At 40.7% G+C, this 14808-nt stretch overlaps 1 protein-coding gene across 1 annotated transcript in view; it reads left to right on the forward strand.

Annotated features, from left to right (window-relative positions):
• The window catches only part of GPC6 (glypican 6), a 1111975-nt gene that overhangs the window by 322971 nt on the left and 774196 nt on the right, over nucleotides 1–14808 (forward strand). Inside the window, exon 2 of the mRNA XM_073347752.2 lies at nucleotides 7848–8006. Coding sequence (XP_073203853.1) covers nucleotides 7848–8006 — 159 coding nt within the window. The remainder of the gene's footprint in view (nucleotides 1–7847; nucleotides 8007–14808) is intronic.

Here is a 14808-nt window from a genome sequence, read left to right on the forward strand (position 1 = left end):
TTTTTTTCCAGTAGGACACAACCCTGAGTTCTTTCCACATCTCAAAGAGAAAATATTCCTTCTGAGACTGAGTAGATGAAAAGTTTTTTTTGCTAAAGTATAATTTTTTCTCCTTTTGTTCTTCATCACTTTTTGTTTTATGTAAACTGAAATGTTTCCAAGGAAATTTTACATTCTTGGTAGTTTCCCCAATTTTTTTTCTTGTTTATTAGATTTGAAGGACTGATATATTTTTGGTGGCCTTGGCTTTAGTCCTCCAATTGGATCCTTGTGGACAGACCTTTGCCTTGCGTACAGCCACATTTGACAAGGGTCCACCCACGTTGACTTGATTAGCAGGATGAAGGATACTTTTTTCTTTTCTTTTTTTTTCTTTCTTTTGCATCTCTTCTGTCTTTAGTAGCCACTGCCATTTCTCAGACAGCAACTGAGTTTGAATGCCCACAGAGCACTACCATTGTGTGTCTTAACATTCATTTACTGCTGGATTTACAAAGCAGGGCACAAATATCGACTGTAAAACTCTATTAACAGCAATCATAGTATTGAATGCCTGGAGGCGGAGCAGTATGAATAGTGGAGTTTATTGTTGGCTTTTATTTATGGTGAGGGCAGAAACTATCAAAATTAACTACCTCATAAAGAATTATTATTCCTGCAATTGTAAAATAAACAGCATAATCCATAAGAAGTCTGGCTGACTTTAAATGATTTACATGAGCATGCTTCCACGTCTAATATTGTAAGCTGGGTGTTACTGATAGCTGTAGACAGGGCTTCAGAAGAACCATAATCTATTGGAGGAAATATAAATGTTAATTTTGTTTTACATAATAGTTTGCGATATGTTCAGATTGTACTCCTCCTAAAGAGTTACCATACATAGATAACGTGTGGCACTTTGATAGACTGGTAGAAGCCAATTATTCAATTTATGCAATTTTTTTAAAAAGCTCTCGTAAGCTTAAATAATTTATGGCATGTTGTGAGGACACCAGACTACTGTGTATTTGAATATAAAACAACTGCCTTGTAAATTGTTTTATTACATTCAAAGTGCCATACAAGAGGATTACCAAATTCAACTGTAACATTTGCCAGTTTGGAGGAAGTGAAGACAGGTGTGAGATTATAGCTGCAATAAAACTGAAACTGAATACTAGTAGCTGAAATTGTAGCAGGCAATTGGTTTGATTTATATAATACAAGCCACAAAAGGAGAGAGATGTAAGTCAGCAACTTTGGTTGGAAACACAGTGGTTAGATGAGTTGTAGTAGGTCACTAGGAACTGCTGAATTAATACTTGTTTGATTCCAGCATAGTGCTGGTGCAGCATAATTACATGCAGTCGAGCTTATCTATGGAGACACCATTTTCAACAAGGAAAAACTAGCCACTCATGCCCAGTGCCACTTATGCCATATAATCTTTGAGAATGTGGAACATATGGAGTTTCATAGGGCAAGAGGTGGTGCATCAGTTGTGAGCACAGTAGTAGCCTGTAAAATACTTAAGATGTGTAAATACCCAGATCAGTCATTTAAACCCCTTTCGTTAGGGTCCTGGGACACAGCATAACAAAACTGAAATGGAAAATGAGCCTGTACCAGGAAATAAGGGAAGCACAATAAAAATAGTCTCTAGAATTACTTCCAATCTGGACAGGCTTGATATCACTGATGGGGAAAGCTTGCATAGAATCAGCAAAAACTCTTTCTTGAAGAATAATAACAAAAAATTTAGAAGAAAATGCAAAAGACGCAGAATTGTGACATAGTCTGTTTTCCTTAAAGTGAGTGAACTGGAGGTTCTGCCAAAACTTAGTACTATCAACTATGGCAAGCAGAAAAGTTAAAGAAGGAAAATAAAGATAAATGATTAAATAATTATAGACAGGACTGGGAGCGCCAACTATTACTTAGGTTGCCTGACACTTCCTATTATAAGACCCTATTTTCAGTTGTTTATAATTTTGCCAGACTTGCACCATTTGTGTTGAAATTTTCCATGCTGACTCTCTGTGTGTGTTTGTGTGTGTGTGTGTTGTGGGGGGACGGGGATTTAAGGCTGACTTAGTCTGTTTTTTTTTTTTTTTAAATTTCAGCCAAAGCAGTTCAGCCATTTCTGAGAATAAGATTAGGGGAAAATACATTGCTTTGCCTGTATTTAAAAAATGTGGGACCTGTTATTTTAAATGTTCTGGCTCCCTCATGTTTTGGGGCAGGGACTTGAAATTTGGTAGGGGGTGCCCTTTGTCTCACAGTTGTGCTTTTTGACATGTCTATGAAAAGTTACCAAATTTGGGTAAATTATAAGCATTTGAAAAATTGCAGTTTGCCCAGGCTTAGAGGATTGCTAGAGCTTAACAGCTAAAATCTGCAAAGATACTATCTTCAGTGAGCATGCTCCCGCCCCTCACAGCTTCTAGGTGTGACCGGACTGGACATGCACCATCCTGACACACTGATCATGCTCCGGTCTAGGACTATGTGGGCTAGAAAAATTTTCCTTGTCTGTAATGGTTGCTCCCAGCTGCTCTGGAGTGTGTCTGAGCACTGGAACTGAGAGTGGGGAGTCTGTCTCTCCTTTGCTGTTAATCACACACACACACACCCCAGCTGGGCCCTGGACAGTATGGAGGGGGAAGCCATCTATTAAAATACAAAGGGACACAGCTGGATCAAGGAAGAGGAAAAGGAGTGGATCAGGAAAGGGATCTGGTGAGAGGGGGAGAAACTGACTGTGAGTTGGAGAGGGAAGCCTGGGAATGGTTGGACAAGGAAACTGGGAGCAGAGGTGGGGAGGCATGGACTGGTTGGGCAGGAAGGCTGGGATAGGTTGAGTAAGGGGTTGGAACTGGGCTTGGCTGGGCATTGAGACTGGCAGTTCCTCATTAACTGAGCACTGTCCATCCTGTGCACTGAATGAGGCAGGGGTCCTTTGGAAAAAATAGGACATAACCATGTAATTAAAGACTGTGTCAAAATGCACACACACAAGGAGGCCTTAATTCTGGCATTTCCTAACTCTCGAGTACTTGATTTTGCCACCTTAATCATGTTCTTTTGCTGTCGTTTTAGTGTGTGCAATATGTAATAATGGTGCAGCCTCTTAGCACATAATGCAGCTTGATGTCGAGTTATCCACCCAGGAGCACAATGATTTCAGGGACTAAATGCTAAATGTTTTAGTTACCTTTAATATTTTGCGTGAATTTTTTTAAAAATCAGTGTTATAGAATAGGCGTTACTATCAATAGATAGTTACCTTTGGTATCATGGAGGAAAGCAGATTTTAGGGGAAAAAGCACATGTTCAAAGAACATTCTTAGATGAGATGGAGCCTACTTGAAATTAAACCAAAATGGCCGTCTTCTGTAGAGACGACTCTGATAAAAGACAGTTAGTGGGATGATTCTGCTAATATTGTGAAATTTAAGAGCCACCAGATGTGTATTAAAGGCTTACAATAGACAAAGGGTAAAATTTTCAATAGCGCATAGGTGACGAAGGAGTACTTTGTCTGTTTTCAAAGCAGGGTCCATGTGACTTAGGCACTTTTGAGAAGGGGATTTTGAAATCTACATAATTTATGTGTTTTTCAATAATTTAACTTGGGTGCCTGAAGTTAGGCTCCTGAGTTCATATTAAGCATCCAATTAAATGGCCAATTTTCAAAATTTGTGAGCATCCAGCAACTCACACTGACGTAAGCAGGGAGCTGCTGTGTGCTCAGCAGTTTTGAAAATCAGGCCACTTAATTGAGTGCCTAAATACAGATTCAGTTGCCTAACAGACAGACAGTCTGTTTTGAACATCTTGGCCTGAGTGTCTCCAGCAGTGTTTTATATATAAGATTTAAGGGCTGCTTCTGTTCATTTGAAGTCGGTAAGACTCTTCCAATGACTTCAGTGAGCTTTGAATCAGGAGAATTTGAGGTAGAAAGTATGGGCTTGGGAACTTTTGCTTAACTATAATCTGGCATGTACTTTCAATATGGGAAATAAAATGAGAAAAAAATGTTTCGAAACAGAATATGAAGAATAGGGAGAGACCATTTTTAGGTCTGCACTAAGATGCGAGAAGGATGTGGAAAAAGACAGGTGAGCTAGAAGTGTTACTAATACTTGTTCTAATTTAGTGGTCATAATTGAAACCTGATGGGAAGATTCTCATAACTGGAATGTCCATTTAGATGGGTACAATATGGGGAGAGGAAGTGGATGAGTGATATTAGATATCTAGAGTTTTGATGATACCAAGGAGATCCACATTTCAACCATTAAGAAAGTAGTGGTTGAAATTATTGGGTAAAGATATAAGTAATTAAACAAATGAGAACACAGTGTCTGTTAAGGGGAAAAAATAAAAATTGGGCTGGGGGAGAGAGAGAGAGTGAGAGACAGAAAAGCGGGGGGAGGGATGGACACAAAAACAGAATGAGTTCCTGGCAGTCAAGGAGATGAGATGGGCTTTTAAAACAAATTGGTGATCGATGCAGTAATAAAGAGAAAGTAGGCCTGCAAATAAATGGGATAGAGGAAATTAATGATGATGCAAAATATCTGAAATACTGAGTTCTTTAGGCTTTGTTGTACTTTGATATTTTGAATGAAATAATGATAATATCTAGAACTGTGGCTATTCATAGTTAAGCACTGAACCCTGATTATTAGCTGATATTCAATAGAAACGACAACAAACAGGTCTGATATAAGATAAGGCCAACAAAAAACAGACATGGGGAGAAAAGAGAGGAACTGAATAAACGCTGAAGTTCATGAGAACATGGGAAAAAAGAGAGACAAAAAGAAGTAGTTGTGATGTAAAGCAAGCATAAACTATCCCCAAAGCTGGAAAGAGGAAAGTACATGTTTCTCCAGGGTTTTCAGTTGCAAACCAGAAGGCTATTGAGTCTTTTTGCATGAGGATTTTCTGACATTTGGAAAGGGGATGTCTAGCAACGTTTTCTTAATGTTACATAAGCACTTCAGATGGGCAAATCTGCTTGTAATGACAGATTTTTCAAAGTCATCTAATTTTCATTCTTCTTTCTGTTTCTGACCTCTGATAGGCAGTGAGATCATCACTAATGCCCACCACTCTTTTTTTTTGTTTGTATAGTCAGTGATGAGCTGCCAAAATCTTAACAACCGGTTCCCTCCTCATCCCACGAGGGGGTTGTGGCCCACCTCCTTCCCCCGGGGACTCCTGCCCCATCCAACCCCCTGTGTTCCTTTATGCCCCCCCCCCGGACCTCTGCCCCATCCACCCCTGTCCCCTGACTGCCCCCAGAACTGGGCAGGAGGGTCTCGTGGGCCACCGTAGTGGGTGCCCACCCTGCCCCTAAGAGCCAGAGGGACCTGCCGGGGGGCGAGGTGGGGAGTCCCAGCGGTGCTTACCTGGGGCAGCTCCCAGGAAGCATCCAGCAGGTGCCTCTGGCTCCCAGGGGCGGGGGAGCGTAGCTGGGTGGGAGCAGGGGTAGCGGCCTCTCCCCCCACAGATCACATCAAAAGTGGCACCTTAGGCGCTGACTCCGTGGGTGCTCTGGGGCTGGAGCACCCACGGGGAAAATTTGGTGGGTGCAGAGCACCCACCGGCAACTCCCCACCTGGCCCCAGCTCACCTCACCTCTGCTCCGCCTCCTCCCCTGAATGCATTGCCCCGCTCTGCTTCTCCACCCCTTCCCCTGGCTTCCTGCGAATCAGCTGTTTGTGTGGGAAGCTGGGAAGGGTTGAGAAGCAAGCGGCGGCTTCGCACTCAGGCCCAGGGAGGCGGAGGTGAGCTGGGGCAGGGAGCGGTTCCCCTGCGCGTCCACCCCGGGTTACCTGCTGTGGCGCGGGCAGCCCTCCTCTTGCTCCCCCGCCCATCCCAGCTCCCCTCTGCTCCGCCTCTGCCTCCCTGGGCCTGAGCGCGAAGCCGCTGCTTGCTTCTCAGCCCCCCGGCTTCCCACACGAACAGCTGATTTGTGGGAAGCCGGGGGCGGGGGTTGGGGGGCGGAGAAGCAGAGCAGGGTGGCGCGTTCAGGGGAGGAGGCAGAGGTGGAGTGGAGGTGAGCTGGGGCGGGGCAGAGAGCTGCTAGTGGGTGCCATCAGATTTTCCCCATGGGTGCTCCAGGGCTGGAGCACCCACGGAGTTGGCGCCTAAGGCACCACTTTTGTCCAGTTGTTAAATTTAGAAGCCCTTTTAGAACCAGTTGTCCCGGTTCTAGCAAACTGGTGTGAACCGGCTCCAGCTCACCACTGTGTATAGTGCCTCGCATAATGGGGTCCTGGTCCATGATTAGGGGCCTCCTTGTTATGACTGCAGTACAAATAGGTAGTCAGAGTGATGATGAAATAACCCTCCTTCAAGATGTCTCATGTCTACATTTTTTGTAAAGTTTTCAGATTTCTAAAAGAAACTTCCTCTGTGAAAACTCAGAGAAACAAATTAAATCTTTGAGGCTTATTGGGAATGTTTGCACTTCAAAACAAAAGGCTTTTAAAAAATGGAATAAAGTAAGGGCAGATTCATGTGCAACACAATGTTTGTTCTAAGCATGTGTACTTATTTTTAATACCAGAATTGTTTTAATGGTGTGATAACTAAATTATATCTCTCTTCTGAGAGCAACCCAGGGCCTGGTTCTCACTCATGCTCACAAACTCACAAACTTTAGGTCCTCTTTACACTCCAAAGTGGTGCAAAGTGGCCTTGGTGTAAATAATTAGGTCCCCAGTATGTATTTAGTCCTTGAGCTTTGTCCATCATCTTATTTGCATCATATAAAGGTTTGCAGAGGAATTTACTCAGGATATAGTATATGAAAAGCTAAATGTTTTCATTGCTTTACAAGAAGAGGCCTATCATTTTTCTTACTTCTCAGCAGGGAGGTGGATTTCCCTCCTTTCATACAGCCCAGGCTAAACATTTCTGACATCCAGAGTACAACATCAATTGGAAATTCACATTTCATGTAATAACAGACCATTTTAATTTCATGAGCTACAGAATTGGCTTCCACTTGGAAATTGCACTGAAGAAGGCAATATTGTCACTGCATAAAGAGAGACATCTATTGAAGTAAATAAGAGGCTTTCATTACCTTTTACGTTGCATTTCCATATAGCATAAGCATTAATTAAACCCTTCATCGCGTTCTTGCTTCAAGTGGAGCATTTGCTGTGTCTGACAAGAAATGTCATCCAAGAAAATGTGTGGAACCCAAACATTGCTATTAAAATACACTTGCTTGAGCAGAAGGGAGAAAGTGGAAAGAAAGTGTTGCTGCACTAAGGCAGTCCAACAGGCAGAAAGACACGTCAGGGAAACATCCTCTTTCTTCCCTTTTCTGCCCAGGCCAACCCTTTGTGTCTAACAGAGTATGGCAAAGCTGCCAAAATTTGTAATTCTCATATCTGAAATTTGGTAGAGAAAAAGCTCTGAAAGCTTTATTACTGGCCTTGTCGCCAGGTATTTCTCAGGACAAATCAAATGCAAGCAACTGTCCTCGAGATTTACATAAAGGGATTCTTCAATTAAGAATCAGTTTAACCTTGAGAGAGTCTCATTTGAATTGCAAAGCTTATCAAAATGGCATTGCAAAGACAAAAGTCCCTATTTGGTAAGGAATCCAAGAATGAGGCTAAATTGTAGGTCAGATGCAAAGTGTTCCCACATTAGGACTGGATTGTCAGGGAAATGATCTTGCAGAGAGATGATTGTTTCTATATTTGATCAGTATATTTGTTCATGCACCCTCAATAAAAAGGTGTGCATTTCAGGAGCACTGTGTACATTAAGGTAATCAGAACCTGTTGCTCATTTTTGGTGAGTCCACAATATGCTTTCTCTTACTATTGCAGGGGAACATTTGAGAATCTGTCCTCAGGAGTATACATGCTGCACCACAGAAATGGAGGACAAGTTGAGCCAACAGAGCAAACTGGAGTTTGAAAACTTGGTGGAGGAAACAAGTCACTTTGTGCGCACCACCTTTGTGTCCAGGCACAAGAAGTTTGATGGTAGGTTGGGGTATAATTTGCTTATTCTTTGGAGGTTGAGAAAATGAGCCTTCAAGCCTTCAAGTTGACTTCCGGAATTGTACACGAGTCCATTATCCAGAATATATTCTGATTTTTTTTCCTTTACAATTTGATACCACTGTTGCAGTTATCATCTTAGCTAAGATAAGGGTTAACTTTATAGCTTATGCCCTTTATCAGCTCTGTGACTATTGCCTTTAATTACAGTAACATAAAGAATCAGGCAGTTGAGTGTCTGCAAACTTGGCTATTTTTTTTAAGAGAGGGAGAGAGATCGCCATAAGATACATAATTTTTCCTCTCCTAATTTCAAATGCAATTTTTAGGCTTGCAATTACATTCACTGTTGCAAGATGAACTATGGACCTTTACCCTAACCATGATTTTTGTTAGGGTAAAGCTTTTTTTTGTAGTCTATAGGCTGGCTTACTCTTTCTTCTGAGTTCCAACACTTTCCCTGTGAAGTACAGTGTCCCTCTGAGCACCCACGGCTTGCACACACATGGGAGGAATTTCACTACAAACCACTCAGGAAGTATTGAAATCTATTTCTACAAAAATTGACAGACAGATTTTTGGTTATTTTTCTTTCCATTCAGTACTATGATCTCTCCTTTCTCCAGTTTAGGAAGATCTGGGAAAGGGATCAGAGACTTGCTCTGACAATTTACCCACAGTAGTTTTCTTTAGAAATGAATGTAAAATGTTTTTTTTTCCTCCCCTGTCCTTATTCTCCCATGGGCACTATTTATTAAATAAATCTTTCTCATTATAAATCACAAAGTAGTAAGTGCCAAAATAACAAGTTTAATATGTTCAATCACAACTGTGTCCGTATACACATTCATCTGAGGTCTAGATACATTTTGACTGTTTCCTTCTATGTATTTCATAATATTCATAAGTGGGCAAGACACCTCTCTCTAAGAAATGTGTGTGGCACATGCACAGAGGAGCATAACCCGCATGGCAAAGGAGAAGCAGAGTTTTCTCCGAATGTTTCTTTCCCCATGTAGAACTTCTACTGGAATGTAAGTTTTGAGGCGGGTTGGTCAATCCTGCTGAACATGGCACGGATCTGTGCATATCTGTTGTTCTTGGGACAGGATGGAAGAAAATAGAAATGTGTTAGACTGGGATTGGAAGTTTTGCTGGGGACAATGAAGGCTAATTTGTGTAACTTCATGGGGTTAGCAGGTTGAATGCTGATGCTGTGTGGGGAATTGGAAGCCAGTATCAGCAATTCTATGTACAAAGAGTGAGGATGTGTGTTGTTGTTGTTATTATTATTTTATTTTATTAGATTTTAATTTTCAATTAGGAAGCCAGACGGGGGACAGGGGAAGGTTCCACATTGAAGTTGTACAGTGAAGTGCTGGGAGAGATTGTAGCTTTTAGGATAATACCGTTTTCCTTATTCCATTAAAATTTTGCTTCACTGTGAGAAGAATGTGACTTTTTGTGATAGTTTCCCACTGTCACATGACAAGGAAGACAAGCAACCTTGGTCAGGAAAAGCTAGTGATGATGGGGGGTGAAGAGGAGCATAGTGGAAAGTTTTGGGGAGGCATATATTTCCCACTTCCTTCCGCTGATGGGAGAAGGTGGTTGTGGATTCCCTATCCCCTTCTCCCAGCCCCTATGCTGCTATAATTTACAGTGTGGAAAATGATTCTTGGAGGGAATGCTGGGAATGTGCATTCAGGTAACAGAATGATGGTGCGGTATGAATTTATTATATAATCTTTTAATTGTGTAATCTGTTGCATGTGATTTGGAGCTGACTGTGTAGAGTGCACCTTCAGGATTCTGTTTGAGTTTGTGAAAATTTAAAAGCTTCATTTTTGTATTTTAAAAATAGTCTTGGAGCACGTGCAATATTCAACGATGATTTTTTAAATAGAAGTAACAATTTAAAACCCTCAACAGCAGCTGCAGGGATTTCTTCCATTTGTGCATGGAAACCAGTATAGTCAATAGAATTTGGTGAGTTATGTGCGTTACTAAAAATGCTTGCAGATTGTCAATAGTTTGTCATAGGTTTCAGCTGATTCCTTTTCTGTACTCTTTATAATTTGATGCTTTTTTATATTACTACACTGAATAAATAAGGCTTTGGTGGATTCTCCATCACTTGAAATCTTTAAATCGAGACTGGATATCTTTCTTAAAGATGCTGTAGCTCAAACAGAAATTATGGACTTGATGCAGATATTACTAGATGAGGTTTTTTGGCCTGTTTTATGCAGGAGGTCAGACTAGATTGTAATGGTCTCTTCTGACCTTGGAATCTGTACATTTTATTATTTTTTTTAAGAGAGTGCTTGTCATTTGAAGTTCAAGTGTTGTCACTGAACAACTGAGCTTCATTTCATAGTCCTTTAATCAGATTCTGTAATTGTTCTTGAGGTATTCTTTTTATATGCAAGAAATGTTGAGTCCTCCTTGGCACTGCAGATATTCCCATGGAATAACATACCCATCAAGTAGCCTTCATCTTCACTAGAGGACTACCTGTAGTCTGTCTGGGCATTGAAGCAGTTTAAAATGATAGGGCATTCTTTATGCTGAAAGAACAATTAGATTTTTAGACTAGTTGGACCGTAAGCTCTTTGAGGCTTGGACCATCTCTCTTGTTCTTTGTTTGTACAGGGCCTAATGTGGTGGGGTCATGGTCCATGCTTGTAAGCACTACAACCTGAAACATAATAAAAATAAATAAAACAAATTGTGGGTGTTTAATGGAAGTTGCTGTCCCGTACTCGTGTGCATCAAGAGACGCACGTATCGGCAATCAAAAATACATGTGTGTTTGTGCATATGTTGAAAATTTTGGCACCAGTAAAATAAAACACATACAAAAAGTCATTAAATATAATGGAAGAGGTTTTTAGAAAAACCTGATAAATAACTTGAGCAGTGAAGTCAAGGCTGATCTTAGCCTTGTTTTAGGAAAGGAGTGGAAGAACGTAAGGGTAATATGCAAAACCTTCACTTTGCATTATGTTCCAGCTCATTTTATCAGTCTCAAAAATACCACTTCAAACACTTTACGTGAATACTAGTTTTCAGTTATAGATGGAGGTGGTAGGCCCACCTATTATAAAGATTGCCTGACACTTCCCATTAGAGGACCTTGTTTTTAGTTTCTTATAATGTTGACAAACTTTAGCCAATTGGGCTGAAATTTTCCATGCTAGGTGTCCGGTTCAGGGTTAATTATTCTGGGGAAAATTACAGCCAAAATGGTTCAGCCCTTTTCAAGAATGAGCCTGGGGCAAATGCAGTGTTTTGCCCATTTAAAATATTCTAGTGACCTTCATTTTGCATAGTTTTAGTGCCCCCATGCTTTGGAGCAGGGACTTGAAACTTAGCAGGGAGCCTGCCTTTGTGTCCCTGTAAAAATTGTGGGGAGGGATAGCTCAGTGGTTTGAGCAGTGGCCTGTTAAACCCAGGGTTGTGAGTTCAATCCTTGAGGGGGCAAGTTAGGGATCTGAGGCAAAAATAAGTCCTGCTGTGAAGGCAGGGGATTGGACTCAATGACCAAGGTCCCTTCCAGCTCTACCACATGGACCCATGCGCCCATGCACAAAAAGTTCTCTAATAGACTATGGAACTCTTATCATGAGGTAAGAAAGGTCCATGGCCAGGTAGTGTGTGGCATGCTGGGGTATAAATCTATGGTGCACTAGCTTGCCACTCAGTAACTCTTTGTATAGATAAGTCCTGAGTCTCACTATTCCTCAGCTGTCAGCAAATACCTGTGAAACTCACTGGCAAAGTGTCACACCCCCTCCCCCTTGTTGGTCACATACAGGATGACAACCTATTACTGCTATCACATACTCTTAGGGAAAGCAGCAGAGGTCTGTGTGCTGAATCTAAAGTTTCCAGCATTGCTGATGACCAATGTGAGGGACAATATGATACCACATGATGGACTTTCTGATTTTTCAGTTAAACTTTTCAAAAACCTAGGAAATTATACACACAAGTGACCCACCCTAAATTAAAATAAACATTATTAAGGTGTCAAAGTCAAGTACTCAAAAATTAGGAAATCCCAGAATTAAGGATGCCTGGGCAACCTTAACTTAACCCACTTACCATTATTTTACCATCTTTAATCACATAATCATATACTATTTTTTTCCTCAGGACCTCTGATTCAGTTAGTGCACAGAATAGATGAACCTCACTTAATGAGCAACCTTAATACTGGCATTTACTAACTTTTGAGTGCTGGAAGTTGCAAACTTAATGTTCTTGTACTGTGTGGTTTTGTGTGTATAGTATAAAAATATCATATGATATTCATAAAATGGGTGCTAATCCTGCAATGTGTTTTGTGTGTTCGGATCTCTGAACTCTCGTATAGAACCACATTGTAATCTTATCCCAGCCCTCTGTCTCCAGTCTGGTGGGAAGCATTAAAGGCTGCCAAGCATGATCCCAGTTACCCCAGATCCACCTGAGAGATCATTAATTTTTTTGGCCAGCTCTGTGAGCTAAGAGACTTCATGATAGCTAGAGATAGATATCTACTGCCCAAGTCTCCATACCAATGCCTCTACTGGCCTGTTGTATTGCACTGTTTTATTTGCAAGTTTCACATTTGTACAGATGAGTCAGTGCTTCTTGACCCCAAAATCTTGTCCAAGGAAGAATAAGAATAGTGATCATTCTGGGCAAACTGTATTGCAAACAGATAGCAAAATATCTCTATTAGAAATAGACCTGCTAAACATTTGAAAGGTGGGATGACAGAAAATTCAAAGAACACTTGGAGTCTCAGCAGGCATGATTTTACTCTTTTAGTTCAAGGTTTTCAACAGAACCGATCCATGCAGTGATCAGGTGCTTCACATCACTAGTAATCAACAAGCAATCAAGTTCTAATTCTCAGATCCCCACTGCATACCAAAGCAGTTTAAAATATATTATGCTCCCAGAGTAGTTGTAATATTATCATCTTAATATCACCATTTCCCTTGCATGGTGGCTTTGCTGAGCAGCTGTTTCACAGACAAGCCAATTTCTTTTAAGTATTGTTCTATCAGCAGCTGAAACCAACCCGACCACAGGATTTTTTCCTGAATGTTAATGAGCAGACTAGTATCTGTTGAGTGACATTTTCTCACTAATCCTTTGAGTAACTATAGGCAAGTTACAGAAAGAATTTTATTTCAGCTAAATTGATCTGATACTGATCAAAGAAATGCTGTCTCCTCAGCCATATGAAAATCATGGAAAAGGTGTTGTTCCAATAAATGGTGGTATTGAAATGAAAAAGTGTCTGAGAACAGTTGTCAGCAGCTTTAGTGGACATGGCTAGCCTTGAGCAGAATGTGTGAGACATTTAAGAAAAATATCCCAAACAGAATAAAGAAAAAGCTTCAACTGTATCGATTTATCCCATGGAGTTATGAAGGTAGTCCCCCAGCCTCTTTTTACAGCCATAGAGACCTAGGGATCCATATACTTGATGCTATTTATATTCTTTAATGACCCTTCAGCTGGTGCTGCATATTTTGCAGGGTTAGAAAGAGGGCTATAAAGATTACCCTAAATAGCAGTTTTCAGAGTAACAGCCGTGTTAGTCTGTATTCGCAAAAAGAAAAGGAGAACTTGTGGCACCTTAGAGACTAACCAAAAACATCTTCTGTACTTTCCACAGTATGCATCCGATGAAGTGAGCTGTAGCTCACGAAAGCTTATGCTCAAATAAATTGGTTAGTCTCTAAGGTGCCACAAGTACTCCTTTTCTTTTTGCTAAATAGCAGTGTTAGTAAAAATAACTCTCTCTTTCTGTCATGTGCTGGTTATGCAAAACTTGTGTGTGAGAGCGATTTGTGCATCTCCTGGCATCCTTGGCTAAACGGCAACTCCCTGTTAGTGGATTTTGTAACTTAATGAACCTGCATTGCTAAACACACACTGCTCAAAATAAATTGATTTTTAAAAAGTTAGTATAAAATCAATATATAATTAATAATCAAATCCCTTTTCTGCGCCAGACTTCCTGTGTGATCTTGGACAAGTCACTTACTTTGTGTCTCAGTTCCCCTTCTGTAAAATGAGGATGATAACACTTCCCTACTTCACAGGGGAATTTTGAGGATAAATACACTGAAGATTGGATGCGCTCACATAGTGTGGCAACGGGGGCTATGTAAGTACTTCAGATTGATTGGGTGGGGAAAATGCTTTTTTGAGCAATTAAAAATTTTTGAATAATATTTAATCTGCCTTGAAACTCTGAATAAGAAACTTTGGGCCAAATAGGATTTTTTTTTAATGTTAAGAGAGTCACTTAGAATGAAAACAGCTTTTCAACCTTAATGGCCCAATTCTGCAAATGCATATGCAGGTGAATAACATTCCTTATGTGAGAACACTGAAGCCACAAGGGACTGCTCATGTGATTGAGGTCTTCTGATGCGTATGGGTCCAGAACAGGCTCTAATCATGGAATCAGTGTCTTAACTGTTGGATGTTAATGACAGCTAACCATTTGTAACTCTGGACAAATTACTATAATTTTATTTGTATTGTCAGAGCACTTAGGAGCTCCAGTCAGGGACATACATGAACCCATTGTGCTAGGCGCTTTACAAATACAGAATAAAAGGACAGTCCCCGCCCCAAAGACAAATGATAGATGCCCTCATTTACCTACTTGTAATTCTTTGTCACTAGCTGCTGTCCATTAAGTGATATGCACCAAAAGTAAACCTTGAGCTAAGAATCAGTAATAAAGGTAGCATCTCTAATCCAGGCT

This window comes from Lepidochelys kempii, chromosome 1 (assembly GCF_965140285.1).
Source record: "Lepidochelys kempii isolate rLepKem1 chromosome 1, rLepKem1.hap1, whole genome shotgun sequence".
Lineage (NCBI taxonomy): Eukaryota > Metazoa > Chordata > Testudines > Cheloniidae > Lepidochelys > Lepidochelys kempii.